At 34.7% G+C, this 27,255-nt stretch overlaps 1 protein-coding gene across 1 annotated transcript in view; it reads left to right on the plus strand.

Annotated features, from left to right (window-relative positions):
- Nucleotides 1-803: 803 nt before the first annotated feature.
- The window catches only part of LOC149798245 (tripartite motif-containing protein 2-like), a 169,580-nt gene continuing 143,128 nt past the window's right edge, over nucleotides 804-27,255 (plus strand). Inside the window, exons 1-2 of the mRNA XM_089963373.1 lie at nucleotides 804-928; nucleotides 10,991-11,450. Coding sequence (XP_089819499.1) covers nucleotides 11,310-11,450 — 141 coding nt within the window. The 5' untranslated portion in view covers nucleotides 804-928; nucleotides 10,991-11,309. The remainder of the gene's footprint in view (nucleotides 929-10,990; nucleotides 11,451-27,255) is intronic.

Raw genomic sequence — 27,255 nt, forward strand, 5'->3', positions numbered from 1 at the left:
CTATGATGGACCACTTACTTAACTGCAAAATTTATATTTAAATAAGTGAAACAATGACATTATTCCATTCAAGTTGAGCAGAATCACTGTTAGAGAATTTTTACTTTTATTTGTTTGCATGACTTGTTTTTTGGTCTATCCATCTGTCAGTCTGTGGTCCCCACCCCTCCCCGAAGGATAAGACTGACTTGATTGGTTTTATTGTGATGAAATACAGATTGCTTGCCCTTAAATTTTACTCCCACATTTAATGAACAATCAAATTAGAAGAATATTTTGATGAGATGAAACAGTGTCAAGTTTGCCCAGCTATTTACTTATTTTTAAAAAAATTAGATAATTAGATTGGGCACAAAGGAGCAGGCTGAAAGTCACTTATGTACTGTGTAGGTATTAAAACTGGGCTTAAAGGCAGTTATTTTCTTATGTTTTTGAGTGTAATTTTGGTAGTAATCAAAAAAGGAGAAAGCCACTCAAATTACTTCATGCTTTTTTGTAGAGCTTTCCAACAAGAGAGAGAGAGGGAGACCTTTTAACATACGTGGCATTTTTGTATTAACATTTGTTGTATTTTTTCATGATTCTCTATTAAGAGAAGGTTTTTCAGCATTTCAGTCAATATTTTCTGTGATGATATTTTTTTATTTTATTATCTTCTATTGTGCTTTCCCATTGATCCCCATTTGTGTCCTTGAACAATTAATGTCTGTGGCTATTGATAGTACATAACAGTGCGCTGAGATGAGGTGATGTTAATAGATAAATTTTACCAGATCATAATGCCATTAGATTGCCAGCTGGAAACAAGCACCTGCTATAGGGGGATTGCTGGATTATAATCTGCGTCAGATATTTAGACTCAATAGTGGAATGTCTTGTTATTTCAGTTGATAGTGTACATGGTATGTTCTTCAGGAAGAAGTAAGTGGTAAGTATTTTGTTTTAGACTTGCATATTGAGGGCTAGGAATTAATTAGTGGTTGCTGGTTTATTTTTTGTTAGCTCCTATTTGAATGTATTTACATGACCTGAACTGACTTCCTCCTGTGGAGGCAGATAGGGAGATTTACATTGTAATTGTGTAATAAAGATTGGTTATGCATTGGAAATCAGTTACCTGATAATGTAGGAAGGAATCGTAATGAGAAAAATGTCTTGAACCCTTGTAAGAAGTTTAGATCAATATCTTGGTCTTGTTGGATATTGGATGTGGGGAAACATTTCCTACAAAATATTGGACATAGCTGTGACATAAATTCCACTCCTATTTGTAGATTAGGAGGTAAGATTAAAGAACAGTGTTTTTCTATGCATAATGTTAAGTTCAAACACATATTATAAAAAAGTTAAATTTTAGTTGTCAAAACCAGCTGCGAAAGATTTGGAAATTCTCAGCCCAGAATTGACCATCAAATGATCATTTTAGCAACCATTGTCATGCCTTGAATTATTAGCTAGTGGTATGTATAATATATACTTACAAATATACTTACATATATACTTACAAATAAGTTGGATACAGCTGCAGACAGGAGTGTGGTGTGTCCTTGGGCAGGGCACTTTACTCCAGGCATTGAATAACCAACTTGTCTTCTTGTGCTGTGAAGCACCAAATGAAACAAAACAAAACAAAATGAAACCAAATTAAACTAAATCCAACTGCAAATTCATAGACCAGGCTATGTTGTCATGATGATTATTCCTAGGAAACTAAATGGATCTAGGTCTATGTTATTATGATGATTATTCCTAGAAAACTAAATGGATCTAGGTCTATGTTATTATGATGATTATTCCTAGAAAACTAAATGGATCTAGGTCTATGTTATTGTGTTGATTATTCCTAGAAAACTAAATGGATCTAGGTCTATGTTATTGTGTTGATTATTCCTAGAAAACTAAATGGATCTAGGTCTATGTTACTGAGATAATTATTTCTATAAAACTAAATGGATCTATGTGTGTGTGTGTGATTTGCACTTTTAACGTATCTTTAACAATTTTTCAGTCATATCGCTACAATGTCTGTAGTGTGGCAGTTTATAGTGATGTCTAGCACTGGGACATCATGCTGCAGACATGAAGCATGATGTCCCACCCAGTCACATTATCCTGACACCAGGCCAATCAGTCCTAACACTAACCTCTTAATGCTGAGCACCAAGTGAGGCAGCTGTTAGTACCATTTTTAGAAGTCTTTGGTATGACTTGGCCTGGGATCGAACCCACGACCTCCTGCATCCGATGTGCCTAAATGGATCTAGGTCTATGTTATTGTGATGATTATTCCTAGAAAACTGGATGGATCTAGGTCTTTGTTACTGAGATGATTATTTCTAGAAAACTAAATGAATCTAGGTCTGTGTTGTTTCCAAGTGGATGTGACTTAAAAGCAAATATACAAAAAAGCACAATATTTTGCATATACTATTTACCCCAACAGGGAAGTGGGTCCATAACTGACAATACTGTGTGCACCTTTAGATCCAGGTTTGTGCTGTTCACTTCGAAGCATAATCATTATGTAGTGGCAGGTCTGGACATTTATATTGTTTATAGTTGAGTAGTAAAGTGAACTGTAATTTACTGGAAACCATCAAAATATTATGCAGTCAAACTAAGAAACACTAGTTGTTGACGAGATTTGTTAGCTTGGGGACTTACCATTACATATTTTGTAGGCATGTGTGAAGTAGCTGGCAGGGACTTTCTTTAGAAACAGAATTAAGTTTCTTTTAAGATAATTTTTTAATGTTAGTAATGCAATGAATATAAAAAAATTCTTCAGATCTGCAAGAGATTTTGTTCACACACATCCTTTTGTAAATGTAATGGTTGGTCCGTTAGACAAAAGTTATAATTGTTTGACAGTCTAATTATTTTTTTGGGTGCTAAATTGTTAAACTGGGTTAGATGAGATTTCATTGTTAGTACAACCATATCCAGTATTTTACATCTGCAAGAGGGGGCCCCCGAGTGGTCTAAAGCGCTCACTGTTACGGATCACTGCCATCTCACCTCTGTCCATGTGAGTTCAAGTCTTGGATTCGGCTAATGTGTTTACATGAGAAAGCTTGCCAGTAGCTTCTCGTGGGTCGGTGGTTCTTTCCAGGGTTTTCCCAGGTTCTTCCTCCACCATTTATACTGGCTGCCATGTATAGCCTATCTTTTGCTGAAAATGGCATTAAACCCTGCAACAACAACTACATCTGCAAGAATGTAACACTTGGAAAAAGCTGTACACTTACATATACATGTACATCGTCACAAACATTAGTGTTTGTTATCCATGACAAAGACTGGTAGTTACCTGCCTGTGTTGTGAAATTTTGAATGGTCATGCATTGCCTGCCTGTGTTTTGATATTATGATTGTCATGCATTGCCTGCCTGAGCTATGGTACTGTATTATGGTTGTGTCATGCATTGCCTACCTGTATTCTGATATTGTGATTGTGTTATGCATTGCCTGCCTGTGTTTTTATATTATGATTGTGTCATGCATTGCCTGCCTGAGCTATGGTATTATGCTTGTGTCATGCATTGCCTACCTGTTTTGTGATACTATGATTGTGTCATGCATTGCCTGCTTGTTTTGTGATATTATGATTGAGTCATGCATTGCCTGCCTGTGTTGTGATACTGTATTATGATTGTGTCATGCATTAACTGCCTGTGTTGTGATACTGTATTATAACTGTGTCATGCATTGCCTGCCTGTGTTTTGATATTATGCATTTGCATTGCCTGCCTGTTCTGTGGTATTATACTTTTGTCATGCATTGCTTTTTGCAGAAAACCACTGTTCAGTGTACATGAATAGAGTACTTATTGCTTGAGTCTTTGTTGTTGTTTTTGCAGATTTATAGTCTTAAAGGTCAAAGTGGATTAATTAACATATCTATTCTTGTATGTCTTTCCAAACCACAGACACCAGTCATTCAGTGCAGTATGTATGTTGTGGGGTTTAATGCCATTTTTCAGCACACGATAGGCTATACAGCAATATGTATGTATGTATGTATGTATGTATGTATGTATGATACATATGTATGTATGCATGCATGCATGCATGTATGTATGTATGTATGTATGTATGTATGTATGTATGTATGTATGTATGTATGTAATGGCAATTTCAGTGTCTTTGTTGTTTTGCTGCTTAATTCTGACAAACTACAAAGACTCGGATCTGAATTTGGATTATGTGACAGCAGATCTGGTCTATGCTGTTGGAGTTATGTCTGACTTCTTAACATGTACAAAGCATTACAGAGGAGTACATACAGGATTCATACAAATATTAAAAGACAACCTGTACAAAGCATTACAGAGGAGTACATACTGGATTCATACAAATATTAATAGACAACAGGTATAAAGCATTAAAGAGGAGTACATACTGGATTCATACAAATATTAATAGAGAACCTGTACAAAGCATTGCAGAGGAGTACATACATGATTCATACAAATATTAATAGACAACATGTACAAAGCATTACAGAGGACTACATACTGGATTCATACAAATATTAATAGACAACATGTACAAAGCATTAAAGAGGAGTACATACTGGATTCATACAAAGATTAATTGACAACAAGTACAAAGCATTACAAAGGAGTACATACTGGATTCAAACAAAGATTGAAAGACAACCTGTATAAAGCATTACAGAGGAGTACATACATGATTCATACAAAGATTAAAAAACAACCTGCATAAAGCATTACAGAGGAGTAAATACTGGATTCATACAAAAATTAATAGATAACCTGTACAAAGCATTACAGAGGAGTACATACTGGATCCGTACTAAGATTAATTGAGAACCTGTACAAAGCATTACAGAGGAGTACATACTGGATTTGTACAAAGATTAATAGACAACCTGTACAAAGAATTACAGAGGAGTACATACAGGATACATTGTTTTTAATAAGAATTGTATTAAACTAAACAAAACCATACAGATAATTGTTTCTGTAGAAGTTGACTAAGATGTTTCATAAAATTCAAGGATGGGTCAAATGATCAGGGTGGAAATGGCATTCCAAAGTTTGGCTTAAGAAAAAAAATAATCTTTTCTTACTTTTCTTCTTACGTATCAGAAAGCTAACCCATATAAGGATTTATAGACAGCTCAACCCTTTTGAAGTTTAGTTCTCTTTTGAAATGGAAGACAGCTCAGTGGATTCTGCATAATAACACAAGTTTGAAGTTACTTACCATTAAATAAACTTATAACTTGTATTTGGGGCATTTCATGAATGATATTAAACCACCTCAAAGTGTTAATGCACAGAACCATTACATTTTGCACTCTTTATTAGATGTTGAGACTTTTTTGCAACTTTTCATTTGTTCTTTTTACTTTTTTAACCTTTTTTTGAAATCTTTTTGAAATCATTGTCAATCCTACACCTTTGCCACTACCAGGTATGTGACAATCGTTACAATGTGTATAATCTGATACTCATCAAATATGTCATACTGGTACACTTGTATTACCTATTTATTCTGTCATCTAATGTCATACTGGTACACTTGTATTTTCAGTTCATTTTGTCATCAAATATGTCATACTGGTACACTTGTACACTTGTATTATCAGTTCATTTTGTCATTGTTACACTTGTATTATCTATTCATTCTGTCACTGGTACACTTGTATTACCTATTTATTCTGTCATCAAATGTGTCATACTGGTACACATGTACACTTGTATTATCAGTTCATTTTGTCATTGTTACACTTGTATTATCTATTCATTCTGTCACTGGTACACATGTATTATATATTTATTCTGTCATCAAATATGTCATATTGGTACACTTGTATTATCTGTTCATTTTGTCATCGTTACACTTGTATTATCTATTCATTCTGTGACTGGTACATTTGTATTATCTATTGATTCTGTCATCAGATATGTCCTACTGGTACACTTGTATGATCTGTTCATTCTGGCACTGGTACACTTGTATTACCTGTTCATTCAGTCACTGGTACACTTGTATTACCCATTCATTTTGTCACTGGTACAGTTGTATTATCTATTCATTTTGTCACTGGTACACTTGTATTATCTGTTCATTCTGTCACTGGTACAGTTGTATTTATCTGTTCATTCAGTCACTGGTACACTTGTATTATTCATTCTGTCACTGGAACACTTATAATATCTGTTCATTCTGTCACTGGCACACTTGTATTATCGGTTCATTCAGTCACTGGTACACTTGTATTATCAGTTCATTCAGTCACTGGTACACTTGTATTATCTGTTCATTCAGTCAGTGGTACACTTGTATTATTCATTCTGTCACTGGAACACTTATAATATCTTTTTTATTCTGTCACTGGCACACTTTTATTATCAGTTCATTCAGTCACTGGTGCACTTGTATTATCTTCATTCAGTCACTGGTACACTTGTATTATTGGTTCATTCAGTGACTGGTGCACTTGTATTATTGGTTCATTCAGTGACTGGTGCACTTGTATTATCTTCATTCAGTCACTGGTACACTTGTATTATCTGTTCATTCTGTCACTGGTACACTTGTATTTTCGGTTCATTCAGTCACTGGTACACTTGTATTATCGGTTCATTCAGTCACTGGTACACTTGTATTATCTTCATTCAGTCACTGGTACACTTGTATTATCGGTTCATTCAGTCACTGGTACACTTGTATTATCAGTTCATTCAGTCACTGGTACACTTGTATTATCTGTTTATTCAGTCACTGGCACACTTGTATTATCTGTTCATTTTGTCATCAAATATGTCATATTGATACACTTGTACACTTGTATTATCAGTTCATTTTGTCATTGTTACACTTGTATTTATTCATTCTGTCACTGGTACACTTGTATTACTTATTTATTCTGTCATCAAATGTGTCATACTGGTACACTTGTACACTTGTATTATCAGTTCATTTTGATATTGTTACACTTGTATTATCTATTCATTCTGTGACTGGTACACTTGTATTATATATTTATTCTGTCATCAAATATGTCATATTGGTACACTTGTATTATCTGTTCATTTTGTCATTGTTACATTTGTATTATCTATTCATTCTGTGACTGGTACACTTGTATTATATATTTATTCTGTCATCAAATATGTCATATTGGTACACTTGTATTATCTATTCATTCTGTGACTGGTACATTTGTATTATCTATTGATTCTGTCATCAGATATGTCCTACTGGTACATTTGTATGATCTGTTCATTCTGGCATTGGTACACTTGTATTATCTATTTATTTTGTCACTGGTACAGTTGTATTATCTATTCATTTTGTCACTGGTACACTTGTATTATCTGTTCATTCTGTCACTGGTACATTTGTATTATCTATTTATTTTGTCACTGGTACACTTGTATTATCTGTTCATTCTGTCACTGGTACAGTTGTATTTATCTGTTCATTCAGTCACTGGTACACTTGTATTATTCATTCTGTCACTGGAACACTTATAATATCTGTTCATTCTGTCACTGGTACACTTGTATTATCGGTTCATTCAGTCACTGGTACACTTGTATTATCAGTTCATTCAATCACTGGTACACTTGTATTATCAGTTCATTCAGTCACTGGTACACTTGTATTATCTGTTCATTCAGTCACTGGTACACTTGTATTATTCATTCTGTCACTGGAACACTTATAATATCTGTTTATTCTGTCACTGGCACACTTGTATTATCGGTTCATTCAGTCACTGGTGCACTTGTATTATCTTCATTCAGTCACTGGTACACTTGTATTATCGGTTCATTCAGTCACTGGTGCACTTGTATTATCTTCATTCAGTCACTGGTACACTTGTATTATCTGTTCATTCTGTCACTGGTACACTTGTATTATTGGTTCATTCAGTCACTGGTACACTTGTATTATCTTCATTCAGTCACTGATTCACTTGTATTATCGGTTCATTCAGTCACTGGTACACTTGTATTATCAGTTCATTCAGTCACTGGTACACTTATATTATATGTTCATTCAGTCACTGGTACACTTGTATTATCAGTTCATTCTGTCACTGGTGCACTTGTATTATCTGTTCATTCTGTCACTGGTACACTTGTATTATTGGTTCATTCAGTTACTGGTGCACTTGTATTATCTTCATTCAGTCACTGGTACACTTGTATTATCGGTTCATTCAGTCACTGGTACACTTGTATTATCGGTTCATTCAGTCACCGGTACACTTGTATTATCTGTTCATTCAGTCACTGGTGCACTTGTATTATCTGTTCACTCAGTCACTGGTACACTTGTATTATTCATTCTGTCACTGGTACACTTATATTATTTGTTCATTCTGTCATCAAATATATCATAATGTTCCACTTGTATTGTACACTTGTGTTATCTGTTCATTCTGTCATCAGAAAAAGAAATTATTTCAGATTAAACAAGGAGTAGTGTCCACTGACAGAAACAAGAGGTCAAAGTCATTGTATTGTTTGAAGCATGGAGATGAATTTTGTTTCTGTCTGTATAAAACATGGAGAGAAGCATTTAACAGCCATGATCAAATTCCATATCATTTAATATTGAGTGAGTACAGTGCTAATTTGTATGTGTTCTTTAAAGATGTATAATCTGAAACATTTTGGAAGAAATTTAACATTAATCTGAACCAGATTTCTTATTTGAGTGACTACCAACTTGGCATGATGTACACTGGAGTTACCGTCAGCATATATAGGTGTACACTTTTGAAATGTGTTTTAACATTCACTAAGAGTTACTATTATTTCATTATATATACATTTTTGAGGTGTGATATGACATACACTGGAGTTAATATCATTACATTTAGGTGTACACTTTTGAGGTGTAATATGATGTACAGTGTACACTCAAGTTCATATCAGTAAGCATAGGTGTACACATTTAAAGTATAATATGATGTACAGTGTACACTGGAGTTTATATTAGGATGTATATGTGTGGACTTTTGAAGTGTGATATGTACAGTGTACACTCAAGTTCATATCAGTATGCATAGGTTTACACTTTTGAAGTATAATATGATGTACAGTATGAACTGGAGTTTATATCAGTTCATGTAGGTGTACACTTCTGAGGTGTGATAAGATGTACACTGTACAGTAAGTCAGCACATTTAGGTTGACACTATTGAGGTTTGATCACTAAAGATTTTGTTGAGCCTGCCTTTGTGGAAGCTCAAAATTTATTGCTTTGGTGATCATTTGTGTGTTTGTCTGCACACCCATCCATCCTTCTGTCACACCTACAATTTAGATAAGGTCAGTCTCAGTAGTTATTTTAATAGATTGAATGCATTGTAAAGTTTTTTGTAATACTTTTGTACCTAAATAACAGGTGGGCTCCAAAAAACGGGAATCGTTTGAAATATTTTTAACACATTTTAGAAATAATGTATGTTATGAATCAAATCTTTGTTTGCCTGATTAATCAAAATCCACTTGAGGTTGTCAAATGAAATTTGGTTTCTGTGTGTTCTTTAGATGGCCTGTTTTAATTAATTTAAATTAACATTTCTAATTTTAGGACAAATGTTTTTGGCATGCATTGGAGGCATATGTGATTTATAAATGCAAATCTAGTTAGTTCATTAAGTCGGGCTTTCTTTATTGATTTGTGTGTGGCAAATAAGAAGAATGTCAGTCATACGGCATATTTATCTGGTGACTCCAATCAATCTTCTCAGCATCAGCTTTTTGTGTTGTCTGAAATACTTATTTTTCATAGGTGTTTATCAGGATTTACATTTCCAGCTTCAGTTTTTTAAGTTATCTCAAATATGTATGTGGCCTGTTTTCATCACTGTACATCAGCATAACATTTGCTCATGTTATTATTGTATATAATCAGAAGGTCAAAGGTCAAGGACTTGAGGGGCTTTAAGGGAGAAACCATTGTTGTAGGTTAGACTGTACAACATCTGCCTGTTCACACTGGCATCTGCAGCAGCTTACTGCATACTTGATGCTTGAGTGATTAATAACAAATGAAATAGACTTTTAGAGTAAAACAGATGATGCATTACGTACTATGGCAAGCATATTTTTGAGATAATTCTTAGATAAGGCTCCCAAAAATATTGTAAGAAATGATATCCTTTTTCATTCATGGCATTTCCAAACCTGGAAATGGATATGTGTCATTAGCAGGTGTGCAAACTTTGTAGATGACTTGTACCTGGGATAGGAAAAGCCTGTTGGTTTTGTGGTCAAAGGTGAAGGTCACTGAAAAGAAGAAAAATGACTTTTGTATATTTAACTTCAGTTTCAGACCACATACCTTGGCTCAAGCTTGTGGAGGTTGAGCAGCTGAAGTATGGAAGGGGCCATTAGACTTTGGGGATGTAAAGTGAAAGATTCTGATCCTTTTGGGTCAAGGAAAAGTGGTTTTTGCAGATTAACTGTTCTTGAGTGTGTTCCATGAACAAAATTTCTGGATGACTTGCTCTTAGGGTAATAAAGAAACTTTAAACTTTGGACTCTAAAGGTCAGAGATCATGGTCTTGGTAAGTCAGGTAAGAAAATAAAGGTTTCTGAACAGTTAAGTTTAGTTCAAGTCTGCATACATTGACCTAAGATCAAGTTCACTGAAACCCATTGGGTCCAAATGTCCAGAGCAAGAAGTACCCTCCTAATGCCCACACTGACAACTGTTCAGAATTTGATGGGGCCATATAATATGCTGTTCACAGTATTGTTTTTAACTTTGGTGAACAATTTTTCATAGCTTTATCAATGTCAAGTTAATTTGACCAAGACCAGTGTCTCAACCTAGTGGAGCATATCATATTATCTATACATAATTGCAAACATCGCAGACTATGATGTGCCAGTGTTTAAAAGGATGGAAGATCTAGGACTGTGATGTTTGCAGTTTGAAACTTGCTGTACAGGGACAGGCAGGTACACACAATCTGTTATGTCAATTTCAGATTCAGCTGAAGTTGGCAATGTGGCATTAAACTGGTCTTCTGAAAACATCGAAAGCAGCTGGTGACTTCTGAATACTTCACAGTGTCTGACGATTTCTGAACACATCACAGAGTCAGATGACTTCTGAATGCATCACAGCTTCTGATTCCACACATCACAGTGTTCTTTGGTTTTTGAACACATCACAGCTTCTCATTTTTGTACACATCACAGCTTGTGATGACTTTTGAACACATCAGAGCCCTGTTGAATGGACTTTAATTAAAACCTCCTCCTTGTCCATGTATGTAATCCTCGTGGCATATAAACAGGGTGTGCATGCTCTTCATGGACCATGTTGACTTGTCCCGATCCTCATCAAGGTTGTGTTATGGACTGCGAGGTAGCAGAAGGACATCAAGAGAAGCACACAGACAGGGCTTGAGAGATCACAGAAACAATGTCTTACTCAGGGTTGAGGTAAGAATGTTATCATCATGTCTGCTTTAGCAAATAATGTGCATGTCATAGGTATCGCTTCTTGTACAGGATTTATTTTGTGTTCAATAATATTAGCATTTGTGTTTAAATTTGTTAAAGTTCAGAACAAATCAAGACATGTTCTTTGCAGTGTTAAAGAGACATTAACCATAGATTCTTTTAGAAGGAAAAGGGAATTGTTACTCGTGTCAGTCAGGTACTGACAGGTATCACTTATACCAATCAGGTAATGATAAGTATCACTTACATCATTCAGGTCTGGACAAGTATCACTTCCATCACTTGTCAGAAGCTGACAAGTATCATTTATGCCAATCAGGTACTGACAAGTATCACAGATGTCAGTCAGGTACTGACAAGTTACACTTATGTCAGGTACTGATAAAGTATCACTTATATCAATCAGGTGCTGACAAGTATCACTTATGTCAGTCAGGTACTGACAAGTATCACTTAAGTTAGTCGGGTAGAGACAAGTATCTCTGTGTCAGTCAGGTACTGACAAGTATCACTTAAGTTAGGTAGAGACAAGTATCACTTAATGTCAGTCAGGTAGAGACAACTATCACTTAAGTTAGTCAGGTAGAGACAAGTATCACTTAATGTCAGTCAGATACTGACAAGTATCACTTAAGTTAGGTAGAGACAAGTATTGCTTAATGTCAGTCAGGTACTGACAAGTATCACTTCCATACAAAAAGACAGCTTAATGCTTCTTTAATTTTATATGTCCACCATTTTGACAAAATATGTTATGCTATGACCCTATCTCTTCATCTGTTTGTCCTTGTGTCTGTCAAATAATTTTTCCTTCTCCATATGATAACCAATTTCTATTGCATGTACCGTCACCAAACTTTGTGGATAGCTTGCACTTGAGGTAAGAAACCTACCAATTTTGGGTCAAACGTTCTAAGAGCAAGGTAACTATGACTGAGACAAAAAAAAAAGGTTCTGCACAGAACATTCAGTTTTTCACATTTTACTTCAAAGTTTTGTGGCTGACTCGCATGTCGAGTAAGAAAGAAGCCTGTTCATTCCATGATCCAAAGGTGGAAGGTCGGTGATCATATTGGGTGTGCCATATGGAAGCATTTTATTGAATGCCAGCTCAATGCTTGAGTTGCGTAATAAGGGTCTGTGTTGTTGAATCTACTTGATCTCCAGTGAACTGTATAGACTCTGATATACCAGTAAATATAGTGTATGGCAGATCTGGGTTTTGTCTATTCTATTTTATTTCAGGTGAATAGTGTAGACTCTGGTTTACCAGAACATACTAGGTGGTAGATACGGGTATGTGTTGTTAATTATACATGGCCTCAGGCAAATAGTTTAGACCCTGATCTGCATGAACCTAATGCATGGTGGACCATGGTCTTTCTTGTTTATTCTGTTTGATGTTAAATGAATAATGAAGGCCCTGATTAACCATAACATGTTGTGATGGCAGCTCTGGGTCTATGTTAAATGAAGTGCAGGCCCTGATTTAGCTGAATATGTTTTGATGGCAGATCTGGGTCTGTGCTGTTTATTCTACTTGATCAGATGTAAGGGAACAGTGTAGACCTGGCTCCACAATAACATAATGAGCTGGTAAATCTGGGTCAATGCTTGTTACTTTTCTGTGCATTTTATATAAAGGAAGGATTGCATCTTAGATGCTTCATTGCATGACTTCCCAAATGTTTTAAGAAAAGTGTTGTGACCTTGCACTCAAATTGGCACAAAAAAATAGGCGTTATTCACATATATGAATCCAGCATGTTTTCTTGTTATGAATGGAATTCTATGCTCACTCTGTCTGGAAATAACAGCACACCAGTCAGTGATGTAATTGGATGCAGAGTTCTGATTAACTATCTTACCTATGTACACCTTTTGCCCCACATATGCCATTTAACAGAATAGAATAGACAGCACAAACTTTATGATTTTTTAGGAGGGTTTCGTATAGCTTTTGTTATAAATGTAAAAAAATAATAAAGACATCTTCTCAAAAAACTGTTTAGCAGAATGTGGCCAGATTTGACCAAAAAACCCCACCAAAATCCTGGCATAAATGGATTTAAACTTTTTTATTACAAATAATACCAAAAGAACATAAGGTAAGGCTGCTGTTATTAAAACAGAAAGAAAAAAATCTTTTAAATGATTTCTTCCCAGAAACTGCTTATCAAAATTTGACAAAGCATTCTGGTAATAAGGATTTTCGGATTTATGCAAAGTTCACTGTCGTAATTGACCACTATTACTAGAAATTAAAATCCTTCAAATGACTTTTTAAAAACTATTCAACAAAATGTTTTTTTTTTTACAGAAAGCATTTTGGCATGACGGACTTTTAAGATTATAGAAAAATATACGATTTCTGCGATCACATATGGCTACTTTATCTGCAGATAGAAAACCATTAACAACTTAATAAACACCAGTTAATGAACTTTGATCAGATTTGACAGAAAGTGTACTAGGCTGAACATGTTTTTGGAAAATTATGTTGTTCCACCTTCAAATATGGCTGCTGTTAGTAAAATTAGAAAAAACATTTCCACAAGTTTTTCTCCAAAAGCTGCAGAACAGAATTTGATTAACTTTGACGTAAAAATATTTGGGGAACCTTGAAACAGTTGTTTTAGTAGCATATATGAAATCAATAGAAATGGATGAAATTTAAACTGAAAGCATCTTCTTTACCCAAATTTCTTGTTTGAAGCATGCAAGGGAAGTAACCTACGATAGGACTATTTAGAATCAGAATTAAGTTGTGCAGATGTTTTTTCTGTAGATGCAAAAATAAATTTTAGAAAATACAATGCATACCTTTTCAGTAGAAGAAATTATAAACATGGCAACATAATGCATGCTAGAGATTATAGTTAGTGATTTTTAACTTAAGCTGAAGAAAATTACAAAATAGTAATATAACAAGTATTACTCTAAGTTGATAATAATTTGACAGTGTTATAATGTTTATTAGAGTAGTTTGGAAAATGAAGATGTTTTAATGAGGACAATCTTGTGAATGAATTTGTACAGCAAAGTATATTAAAGCAGGATTTTTCCAATAAAGCTAAGTATTGCATGTATGTTTGATAACCTTTTCTAACAATAAATGTTTTGCAGGAATTTACTAATAATGTCATGTCACCTCTAGGCTAGTGGTTCCCAACCATTTTTGGCTGCGACTCTTAAAAAAATATTTTTGCTGGGTCTCACAACCCTATTTCCACATTTTGAAAAGTTTTGCCACCCTAAAAATAGATCATGGTACCTTCCACAACCATCCAGAATGTCCTCGCAACTCTGATTTGTATCTCTGATGCACACAAATAAATGTCCCTAAGTATCAGAATGTTTTTTTTACATATTAATGTGCCAAAAAAAGATATTGCTTTAAGAAAAATATTTTTTCTTGTAAAAATGTTGCCCAAGTTCATACATTTATTTGTGAAGAATTACTGCTTAAGACTAGACCTTATTCATAATTCTTTAATATTTATAAGCAAGTTTGATTTATTTGTTTAGAGTCTGACAATTGCTAGAACTGCCATATTAAAGTGTCTGAAACAATTGTTGTTTATATGTTATCAAATGTATTGTACATTATTTCATGGCATTTTTCTGAATTATTTTAAATTTATATTTTGTATTTTGATGGTTTAAGTAAAAATGTAATAACACAATATGCTTTCCTCCAGAATAACAAGTTAGAAATTCAGTACTTGATCCAGGCTGATGAGAAGGTGGAACTTGAACCTGCAACCTTCTGGTCATGTGTCCAGTGCTTTAACTGCTCAACCACTGCAGCTCCCTTGGGTACTGTTGTCAGTGGTTTCCATGCTAGGACTTATGGGGCAGGGCCCCAGGGGTATAGTGATAGACCCAGGAGTCTATGCTAATTGCACAGATTAACTCCCCTTGTAATATCAAGTAAGTGTATTTATTTCAAGGGTAGAGACTGTCCTAAATTTATTAATTACAGCCAAATTCTCAAGTCCTTGTGCAGGTTGTAACAGTGACTGGTCCTTTTTATGCACATGTTGACATGTCAGCTACCCATGTGAGTGATATCTGGCTCACTTAGACCTCTTGCTGTCGATCTTGTATTGACATGAGGTGGACATAATGTAATCCAATAAATCACCCCACCCCCCAAATCTATGTTGATACTGGTGGACAATATGTGGGTCTGATGTCACCTGTTCATTAAAATGTGCAATTTTGCGGCATGCAGATCTTTCCAGAACAAACCTGTGTACACTTTAGACACAGTAATTGATAATAGCCATATCTAGTGTGAAATTAAAAATGGCCACAGAACAGATGGCTATGCTATTCCATGTGGATTTACAAGTTATCAAAAATAGGATTTGCTCCAGAAATATAATGTAAATGTCACCAAAAGAACCCTTCAGCTGATGGTTGTTCCACAGCTGCAAGAAATACTGGTAAGTGCATAAAATGTATATCAGTGTATGCATCCTGAATTGGGGGTGCATGGGTGGGGTGGTGATGTAGAGCAATGGATATATGTATGTGAGCGAATTCCAGAGGACTGAAATTGTTGAGAAGTGAGCAGAGGGAAACAGGAAAGTGTTGATGTTTACACTTGCATTAACAATTATAGTTTGAATGAATGTGATGAGCATGATAAAATGTGCTACCAGCATCAAAAGAAAGAATAGAGGACATGCCTTTAATTAGTTGATATGAAATCCCATCATGGAGCATGTAGAAGTCAATTAAATGCCTAAAAGGGTTGAAAAAGACTTGACCTATAATTTTACTTCTCCAGTCAAAAACTTGGTTGTTAGTATAACTTGTTTTACAGATATTTATTATTCTTATTCATGTGTTCTGTACATAATTTATGTAAAATATCGCTAAGTTTTACATGTTAAAAGATGTATATGTCTGCATGCAGGTATCGAAAAAAAGGGCACACATAAGTCAAGTATGATTTTTGCATTTTATTTTGATATGTCTAAAAGTTTTTAGTACTGGTATCATGAATTTCAGTCTCATCATGTTTTTGTCTTGAGTGTGATAGGTTGCCAGATGGCTTGAGTGTGATAGGTTGCCAGATGGCTTGAGTGTGATAGGTTGCCAGATGTCTTGAGTGTGATAGGTTGCCAGATGGCTTGAGTGCGATAGGTTGCCAGATGGCTTGAGTGTGATAGGTTGCCAGATGGCTTGAGTGTGATAGGTTGCCAGATGGCTTGGTAATCAAAACATGTTATATTAATATACAACAGCATGCCCTGTGAACACATTCATCCGCTCCCAAACTCCTAGCATCCCAAAAATTTGACAATGGGATACATTCTAGAACTCAAAATTTATGGAGAAAAGAAATCCTCATCCAAACATTAGACATAAAATGATGAATTTCTTTTAATATAGGTGAGATTTAATGGAGAAATAAAAATAGTTTTTGAAAATATGAAGGGCATTTTTTCACACATTTGGTTGCTGTTTCAGAAATCCATTACAATTCTGCATTTAATATCAATAATACATAACCTGTTAGTTTTGCATAGATTGCTATTCTGGGTGAATAATCTTTGTCATAGATGAACCTCTTTAGAGAGTTCTGGAAAGAAACCATAAGATAACACATATCCAGTTTGCTGCCCGGAAATCCCCAGTCCTCAACTCTTTTTCTTGAAAAGCATTTGCAGTTGCAAGTTTGCAAGATGCTGTTGAAATTGTATGCCTAGTCGAGTGTTAATTTGCACCATGAGTTTTGTATTTTCAATTTTTGACTTGGTCTTTTATTGCACTGCAAAAAAATTAAGCCCCCACCCTCCAATATAGTTGGTGTGTTTGGGTTGTCATTATTTATGTACCGTTTTATTAAGGCATTGTATTGTGCCATTCACTGGCAAACCTGACACCTGTTCTTGTCATATATTTCTTTAGTTGGTGAACATACTTTTATACTCCCCATTTTTTAGTACATGTAGATTGAGTTGGTTCAAATAAGGGGTTGCCTACTAGCTGCAAATTATTTTCTTTTTCTTGCTGGTGATTTATTTAGTACTGATTTGTCATCAGTTCTTCCCTACAGACACCTGTCAGTTCTTCCCACCAGACACCTATCAGCACTGGTGTATTTTTTTTACAACAGGTACCTATTAGCACTACTGCATCTTTTACAGTAGAGTAAGTTACTCACAAACCTTCTGTTTTACTAATTTCATTAATTTTGCATATTTTTTCCTATTAGTAATAGCAATGCTACATTCATTAAAGAACATCTAAATTGGTGTGTTACCATGTTATCATCGATCACACACCACATCTTCATCTCTTTACAACCCTTCATTGGCCGAGTGTTTTCATTAGTATTGTATTTGTAATTGTAAGTTCTGTTGTAACTGGTCTCACACCATTTGTCATGATTTGTATTTATGCAATAAAAAAAGTCTGTGACATTGTAAGTACTCACATTTCTTGTTTTTCTTGCATTGTTTGTTCCTTGTTTTCTGACTTGCAGTCACAACAAAGTATGGGAGATGTGGACACAAGAAGGATCCCTTGGGAAGAGTAAAAGAATATCTAGATTTGGGGATTGGGAGTCAGCATGCAGGTGTCCAGTGGGAAAAGGGGATCAGATCAGCTGTGTTCCTTCCCCTAATCCCTCTGAATCCCTACAGGACATTAGGTCATCCCTCTCAGGGAAGTGATTGTCCTTTTCCTTTTACACTGCAATGGACTTTAGGGCCCTGACATGCAGGCAGGTTTGATGTTGTCAGTTGAAGCCCAAGAGGAGGGAGAGAAGCAGGTCCTCTTCCCCCAGAGACTCCATGAAAACAAGAGGCAAGCATTCTTTAATAGTGTTTGCAATTTGGGAATATCTCCTCACTACACAGACAGAGTCTTTTGTGATTGGTGCAGTAAGAAGCACTTTAATTTTTGCTGTTTCTCTTTGACTTTAGTGCCTGATTTCCTTCTTTTCCTTTTCAAAGAGAAATAATACTCCGGTTCTACTATCAAGAGCTATAGGGCAACCCTGTCTAGTATACTCAAGTTTTCTAAAGACCCAACCATTGGTTTGAATGCTCACATTGCTAATCTTGTCAGGTATATGAACTGCAGAGACCAGTGTCTTACTCACTTATGCCAAAATGAATCCTCTGATATGTTTCATGCTTTTCAGCTAAAACCCTCTTTGAGCCTTGGGGTGAAGTTCATTGAAAATCTTAGAATATACTGTTCAGATCAAGGAAAAAACATAGGACAACCAGTTTATACAATCAAACCTGTCTACTGCAGCCACTGACAGGAAATGGCAAAATTGGCCTTTGTAGACAGTTGACCTCTGAAGGCAGGCTTAGCAGTCAAACTTGGTTCATGACAAACTTATGTGTTATGAAGTGAATAACATTTTTTATTTAGCATTATTCGTAGTAGTAACAGTATTATTATTCATATGTGTTATTACCATTAGTAGTATGCTACCATGATACATATATATAGTTTAGCTATTTAGGAAAAAGAAAAATAAGAAAACTTAATAAAATAAGTTTCACACAAAATAAGTTTCACATACTGTATCCTAACTTGGATTTTTTGACTTGCAAATGAGAAGAGGTTTTTATCTTCTCTCCAGGAGAGAAATATCTGTGTGCATTGATTATTCCATCACTCTGCTTTTCTTTTAGTGTCTTATAAAACTCTCTCGATCTCTCAAACACTTTTATCTGATTATTAGTACAATTGGCTCCTAAATAAAATTACTAATTGACAGCTTACTTGTAATTGTGAAACACATGACTGACTTTTTCTTAGGGCAGTTAGTATAATTTTCACATGAAAACAGGTGTTCACACTTTAAACAATTGATCGATTAAGTAGTTGCTCAAACTCACTGAGATAAAAAGTCAGTTGATTTTTGTTTGCAACCATTGATGATTAGATAATGAAAAGAAGCTTCCTGGGGCTATTGTTAGTAACAACTAAACCAATAGCCTGAGATTCCTCTTACCCTTCCCACCCCATTTTTGATGCTTCAACATTTATATTGTAGTGCAGGGTTGGAGTTAATTGTGTGTGGTGCAGAGTTGGAGTCAGTTGTGCGTAGTGATGGCTTAAGGCAGCTGTTCACCAGCAGGCCTAGCAAACCTAACTGATGTTACATCGAGTCATACCTACATGAAATCGATAGGAAAATGATTCATTTTCTGAGTAATTATGAGTATTATAATCATTACGTCTTTAATCTGCTGACTGATGAGACAAAATTACAGCATTGATGAAATTTGACCATTTACTCATCATTTGCATTTGTAGTCACATGACTACACAAATCTTGCAATCTACATGCTAATGAAATCAGAGGTCCAATAGTCATGTGATCTCAATAAACCCCTTTCCAGTGTTGTAAACAAATATGAAAATATTAAATGAAAGTCACAAATTGTTTGTAAAAGAATGAAAGGTTACATAATTCTTAGCATATCATTCTGAGAACAATGACCAGAAACCTGTCGCTGTTGCAGCAACTTGGAGAAAGTCAGATTCATCAGGAATAGAGAACATGTCTAGGATGGTTTTGTTGCATCAGATGACTACTGCATTGATGTGCTCTCTGCTTCATGACTCTGTCTTTGTCAGACACCTTTGGGTTCTACTGGATTACATTAATACATCATTCTTTATACCATGCCTTGCTCATCAAAGAAGAAGTTTCATTTGCATCCTTGAAGTGATTGTTGCTGATAATGAACATGGAAGGCAGGGTAAAATGACTGCTTGGTAAAGAAACACCTGGCTGCTGACTACCAAAGACTGGTAACTGCTGATTACATGACATTTATATAGGAAATGTAGGCAGCTACCATGCAACAGGGAAAATATGACATTGATACATAGACAGCAAAATTCAAGAATGTTTTAATTGTTAGTAATTAGCGCAAACATGATCACATAAGTTAATATGAGAACTCCAAAATTTTAATAAAAATTAATCAGTCAGTGTTAATACCTATCTTGTCTGATCAAGCCTGTGCTTAGATCTTTTTTCTAGTTTCAAGTTGCTCAAATGTAACATTTTCTCTCAAATTTCCCATACCAGACCATGTTCAAAGTTTGTGTTGAGATATGGAGAACGAAATTTATACAGGTTGAGCTGAGCTGACCAATAGGACAGGTTTGACTGTACTTCAGTTTTAGTACTCTGATTGTATGTATTGTATACAGGGTTAGAAGCAGACCTCAAAAACCTCGAAAAACCTGAAATTTCATTTTGACCTTAGAATCCAAAAGAAAACCTTAAAAAAAACTGAAGGAAACTTAAATAAAAAACCTAAAATTTTTTAATGAATAGCTCTACTCTGAGCCTACAAAAATGCTTTTAATTGGCTATCCAAGTGGTTGAGAAAGTGAGAAAGTTTCTTAGCACTTGCAGGTATTTGTTTTTTTAATTATTTATTGATTTTCACTTTATTTTCATTTTATTTAGAAACAGAGACTCATTTTATTTAGAAACAAACACAAAGCATACTTTATAAATTTTTTAATAAATTGTATGCTCACCTTGGAGATAATGTTATAACTGCTTTGTGTCAACTTTAAAACCTTGAGAAAGCCTTTAAAAAACCTTCAAAATTTAAAATTTAATTTCACTTTTAACCCCCATAAATAAATAAATTAGAAATTGTGGGCACTACAGTTGCTATTTATGATAAAAACAAATATAGTTTGGCAATTAAACAAATGTAATTATACACTATTAATTACTTTAAATTGGCTTACAAACCACTGTATCTCCTTGAAATTACCTGTACCCACCCACCATCATTTGAGTGGATGGATATACCACTAACTACACCATATCCTGATGTTAAGGCCCTTTATCGTAACAGGAATCCTCTTACAAGGTGGGCATGGTCGTAGATCCCATTTCATTAGGTGGCAGATGGTCTCACAATAAAGTACAACACTACCTAGACTCACATAGAAGTCAGATCAAAATGCACAAACCCAGATCTGCTGTCACATAATGTGCTGGTTGATCTGGGTTTATGTAGTTTGTCAGGAGTAATCAGAAGAGCAAACAACATAGACCCTGATATGCTGGTGTGTTATGCAACAAAAAATTAGGGTCTGTGTTGTTTGCATTTGGATCTGACTTATAAATGAGCATATTAGTAAATCTTTATGACGAGCAAGTGGAAAATTTGGAACTGTAGAATACTGTACAAAGGTGAGTGGAAATTGTGGAACTGTAAAGTACTGTACAAAGGTGAGTGGAAATTTTAGGACTGTAGAGTACTGTACAAAGGTGAGTGGAAGTCGTAGGACTGTAGAATACTGTACAAAGTTGAGTGGAAATTTTAGGACTGTAGAATATAAAGGTGAGTGGAAATTGTAGAAGTACTGTACAGAGGTGAGTGGAAATTGTGGAACTGTAAAGTTCTGTACAAAGTTGAGTGGAAATTGTGGACTGTAGAGTACTGTACAAAGGATAGTGGAGATTGTGCTACTGTAGAGTCCTGTACAAAGGGGAGTGGAAATTGTGGGTTTGTAGAGTTCTGTACAGTGGTGAATGGAAATTCTGAGACAGTAGAATACTGTACAAAGATGAGTAAAAAATTCTGGGACTGTAGAGCACTGTGCAAAGTTGAGTAGAAATTCTAGGACTAGAGTACTGTACAAAGGTAAGTGGAAATTCTAGGACTGCAGATTACTGTACAAAGGTTTGTGAAAATTCTAGGACTGTAAAGTACTGTACAAAAGTTTGTGGAAATTCTAGGACTGTAGAGAATAGGTTCTGAATACATTGATGCGCATGTTCTTCAATTTACATGAAAGTATAATGAAAGAGGAGAATTCTACTTTAGGTAATGGACTTGTCCATTTTTTCATGGCATGTAATATCAAAAAATAAGTTTATTGAAATGGAAAAGTGGTTTTCTATGATGTATGTATTACATTACATAGTTATAGAATCTAAACTTCATTTGAAAGGACTGAAGGGTTTAATGGATGTATAGATACCACAATAGAAATAAAATTATAGCAAATTCTGGAAATTTAAAAGATGAAGGTATTCAGTATATACAGTGTAAAGTACTCCTGTTAATTATATTCACCTGTTGTGTTAAAAATAGAATTTAGATATAAATATAAGTTTCTAGATTCTTGTAATGACTATAATTCCTATAATACCTATAATTCCTGTAGTGTGTATAGTGCCTATAAATCCTACACTGCTTATAATTCCTGTAATCCTGAAATTCCTATAATGCCTGTAATGCCTACATTGACTATAATTCCTGTAATGCCTATAATGACTGTAATTCCTGTAATGCCTGCATTGACTCTAATTCATGTAGTGCCTATAATTCCTATAATGCCTGTAATGCCTATACTTCCTAAAATGCCTATAATTCCTATAATGCCTATAAATCCTATAATGCCTATAATGGCTATAATTCCTATAATGCTTTTAATGCCTGTAATGTCTATAATTCCTGTAATGCCTATAATTCCTGTAATGCCTATAATTTCTATAATGCCTATAATTCCTGCAATGTCAAGACAGAGCTTTTTTCAGTATTTGATGTTCAGAGTTCAAATATGAACTGTCGAAAAAAGAATAAAAAACCTATTTGTTTCCTCACCTCCCCCCACATTTTGTAGAAAAAGAGCACCTATTAAAGTATTTCTGTCCATTCTTCCATTGGTTGGTCCCACTTAAATTACTGCAAAAATAACTCCCTTATTTGGTATACAATTTGATATTGATAAAACCTTGGCTGAGTTTGATTGTCAGCATTCTACATCATTGTCTTGTAGAGTTATAGCCCCTGATTATTTTATTTGCCCACATTTGTGTCCACCAAGTAATTGACTTAGTTATTGTTAGAGTTCAGGAATATTTCATATGCAGATCTAAAACGGATATAACTTGAGCAGAATTTGATTACCAATTTCCAGTGTTACCACTTACTGAAATTATGGCCACATTTGAAATTAGAGCCTGTCTGCCAATCAAAGGCCATTAATTTCTGGTCAGGTCAACAGACTGTAGAAGTAACTGGTGTTAACTGCAATAACTTGTTTTCGGTATCACCAATGTGTGCTCTTTCATCTTAACAAATTTACAATCCTTGACTTGAATGAAAAGATGCTGACACAAGTTCATGGAATCGGCTTGTTATTCTTGGTTTCTATATTAAGGCTTGAAAAGCAGATCTTTTATTTCAGTTTTCATTGTCTTTTTATTTTATCCATGCTTTACCAAAATAATTTAGATCAAAAGTGTTTATTTCTTCATTTATACACAGTTTAAGCGGAACTGTTGTTTATTACCAATGGAAATTGTTGTACGCTCTTTATACTGGATACAATTTAAGATCCAAGAAATCGTGTCAACATTTTGGTAACAACAAGCTTCAGTAGACTGTTTAATTTCCTGGGAAAATAAAATCCATAAAGCAATAGCAGCAATTACTGTGGTAAATGTACATCAAGGGCATTGAATGCAAATGAACAGGTTTTTCTTTTCTTGCCAGCTGATGACTCAACCTAGCTGTGACAAATTTAGCCACTACTGTTACCACTAGTACTGGTACAGGCAGATGCTGCAGGCTGTAATGCTTCCAAAATATGTATTGGTTAAGGGCAAAAGAAAATGTAGTACACTGCAACCAGTCAATTTCAGAATCAGATGATAACTGCTTTGGGTCACAGGAAAAATAACCTGGTAATTCAGAATACCATACAGGTTCTTATTGATGGTGCCTTTCTAAGCCCACTTCAAATCTGGAAACTCTTGTATTAGATAAATTTTAGAATTTTAGAGGATTCAGTTTTGGACACATCAACGAGAGATTGATGAATGCTATTTTTTAGATGATTACATCGATGCCTGATGTACTGTATGTACTTGGTTCTAGGTCAAGTCAAACTGTGATTGTGATATGCTGTAGCATAATGCACCAGCAGGTCAGGGTCTGAGTTGATTGTTATACTGACTACTCCTAACAAACAAGTCAGACCCAGATCTGCCAGAGCATTATGCATTAGCAAATCTGAGTCTGTTTAATTTGCAGTTGGACTCACCTTATACACGAATACATGCAGTACTCATGAGTTCGATCCAACTGCAAATTGTATAGGCCCAAGTCAGCTTTCACTTAAATAGATTGGCAGAGCTGGGTCTATACAGTTTGTTGGGATCAGGGTCTGTGTTGTTTGCAGTTGGACTTATAAGCAATATAGATGGTACTTATATTACTTGTTTCTTAAAAGCACGAAGAACCTTGTGGTTTACTGTCAAACTTACTTCACTTCACTCAAAACATTGCCATCCAAGCTTTCTGCCACCACACTCATTTCAAAACCTATTCCACCAATTGTTCAGTGTAGTGTAGTTACTATTAATTGCTTGAGGATGTTAACTTTCCATGTACAAAACATATTGATTGCAAAATATAACTTGTCAGATTTGTGGTCAGTCAAAATAAAAGGATGACTGGGTCAAATCTGGGCTAAGGCATCCAGTACCTAATGATGTAATGAGTCAGTTGTGTGCATCCAGTACCAAATGATGTAATGAGTCAGTTGTGTGCTAAGGCATCCAGTACCTAATGAGGTATTAAATGAGTCAGTTGTGTACTAAGGCGTCCAGTACCAAATAAGTTTTCAAACAAATCACTTTAATCTTCATAAATTAGTGTTAATAAAAATATGCCATGATAAAATTAACATAAACTCTCTGTTATGTTTTTTACATTTAAAAATGAAACAATGTTTCTTTGAAATATAATGTTATAAAAGAAATTTTTTTCAGTACTATTGGCAGGTAAACATTATGCATTGTTTATTGTGGAGTACAGACAGATGGAAGGACAGTCTGACAGAATGAGAGTATCAAAATATCTGCTCTCCAAGAAACAATTCGGATAAAAATGAATTAACTTTGTATCTCAAAATCATACAATTTAAGCATGACAATGTTAAATTATGTTATAATCATTCAGTCAAAAAATTTCATAAGGTTTGTGATCTTGTGAGAGTTTCCTCATGTTTCAGACAAAAATCAATGCTTCCATTCTGCCTTAGTTGAGCAAGTTGGACCATGTGGCATATTCAAAGCATGCTATGACATCATTCCTATACAACTGTGTGCATTGATTATTCTGCCTAAAAACCAATGAGTGAATCACTGTCCTTTATGGGGCATGTAGTTGAGAAGAATGTTTTTTTTATCAAATAGTACTTGCTGGACATTATCCAAGGTTGTAGCTTCATGGGACTTGGGTTTACAGCATTAAGAGGTAACATCTGGTGTAATAGTGTAATTGTTCTTGCATTTTTTTTAAAAGCTATTAAAATGCCTTTTTTTAAATAGTTTAACGATTACTGAAAATAGCAATGTTTCGGTGTTAATACTTTTATATTTTGTCATAAGTTGCATTTTTTTGTTTTTATTTGTTGAGAGTATTTAGGAACTTTATGTTCATGCAGTTAGTATTTCCTGCATTTGTACACTCAATCACAGGTTGAACAACCTTTTTACATTTGCATGTGTGGCTTGGTTTAAAATGTTTAATTCTTGTTGATCCAACACAAACTATTCAGTTTTGAAAAGATATATTACACCTTGCTGCCAGTAACATTTTTTGAAACTGTCATAGATCAGGGTCTGTTCTAGGATACACAACAAAGGAATTTTAACCTATTCCTGAAACATTGTTAAAACAACCAACTAAATAGCCTGTAACTCATACATAATACTTTTAAGCCCTGCCTTTATTCTTCATTAAATCCTTCGTATATTCAGAAAGTTTTACCGTTGGTAATTTCACCCTAAAATGTTCAGCTCTAGAATAGACCCTACCTAGATATTGTTTCTTGTGGGGAATTTAAATACATTTTCATCACATTTATTTAATTAAATACTGATTACTGCTGATTTGACAGCAGTCTTTTTTTGAATGACAATCCAAGAATATATCCTTATCTGAAATTTCAGCATAAATTCAAGTCTCTATTTCCTGGAATGTTATTTTTTGATGAACACTGTATTTCCAGAGAAGAATCACCTCAATAATTTGAATAAATGAATTCCAGCCCAAATGAATTACTGGACACAACAATAATACATTTGATTCTGCTAAGATCTTAAAGCACAAGTAATTAATTTCTAGATAAACAAGATTATATAGTCCTCTACCTGACCTCAGAAATAAAATCTTAGATATAATTAGAAGTATATTTCTAAAACTTTAATATAAAATACAACAGGTGTAATTTCCAAAGTTCTAGACTCAGATTGAGATAAACCAAAGTCAGTGATTCAAGACAGGTAGAAAATGAACTTTATTTTGGACATGGGTCAAGTCCAAAATATTATTATCAATAGCATATAATGAAAGTAAAAATAAAATAGAACAAACGATGCAAACTAAATATACATTGATTGTTTGTATGAGCAACTTAACATTTTTTTGTGTTGTTGTTTTAATCCAATATAAGGGCTTTATTAACCAAGCATGTGGCCTCACTTTTGATGCTCTGTTGAAAGAGACCAGCAAAACAGTATAAAATCCAGATCCAATCATTTGATTTTAAGTTTGAATTTTTTTAACATAGCTAGCCATGACTGACTTTTGACTTCAATTACATGACAAGATGTCAGAGCATCTAGCTGCTGGTAAATAGGCGGTCCGAGTGGTCAAGTGGTCTAAAGCACTGATGGTTATGGATCACTGTCATCTCATCTCTGCATGTGTTCAGGTCTCAGATTTGGCCAATGTGGGTATGT

The sequence above is a fragment of the Sinohyriopsis cumingii genome, chromosome 6 (genome assembly GCF_028554795.1).
Source record: "Sinohyriopsis cumingii isolate HCF-2022 chromosome 6, ASM2855479v2, whole genome shotgun sequence".
NCBI lineage: Eukaryota > Metazoa > Mollusca > Bivalvia > Unionida > Unionidae > Sinohyriopsis > Sinohyriopsis cumingii.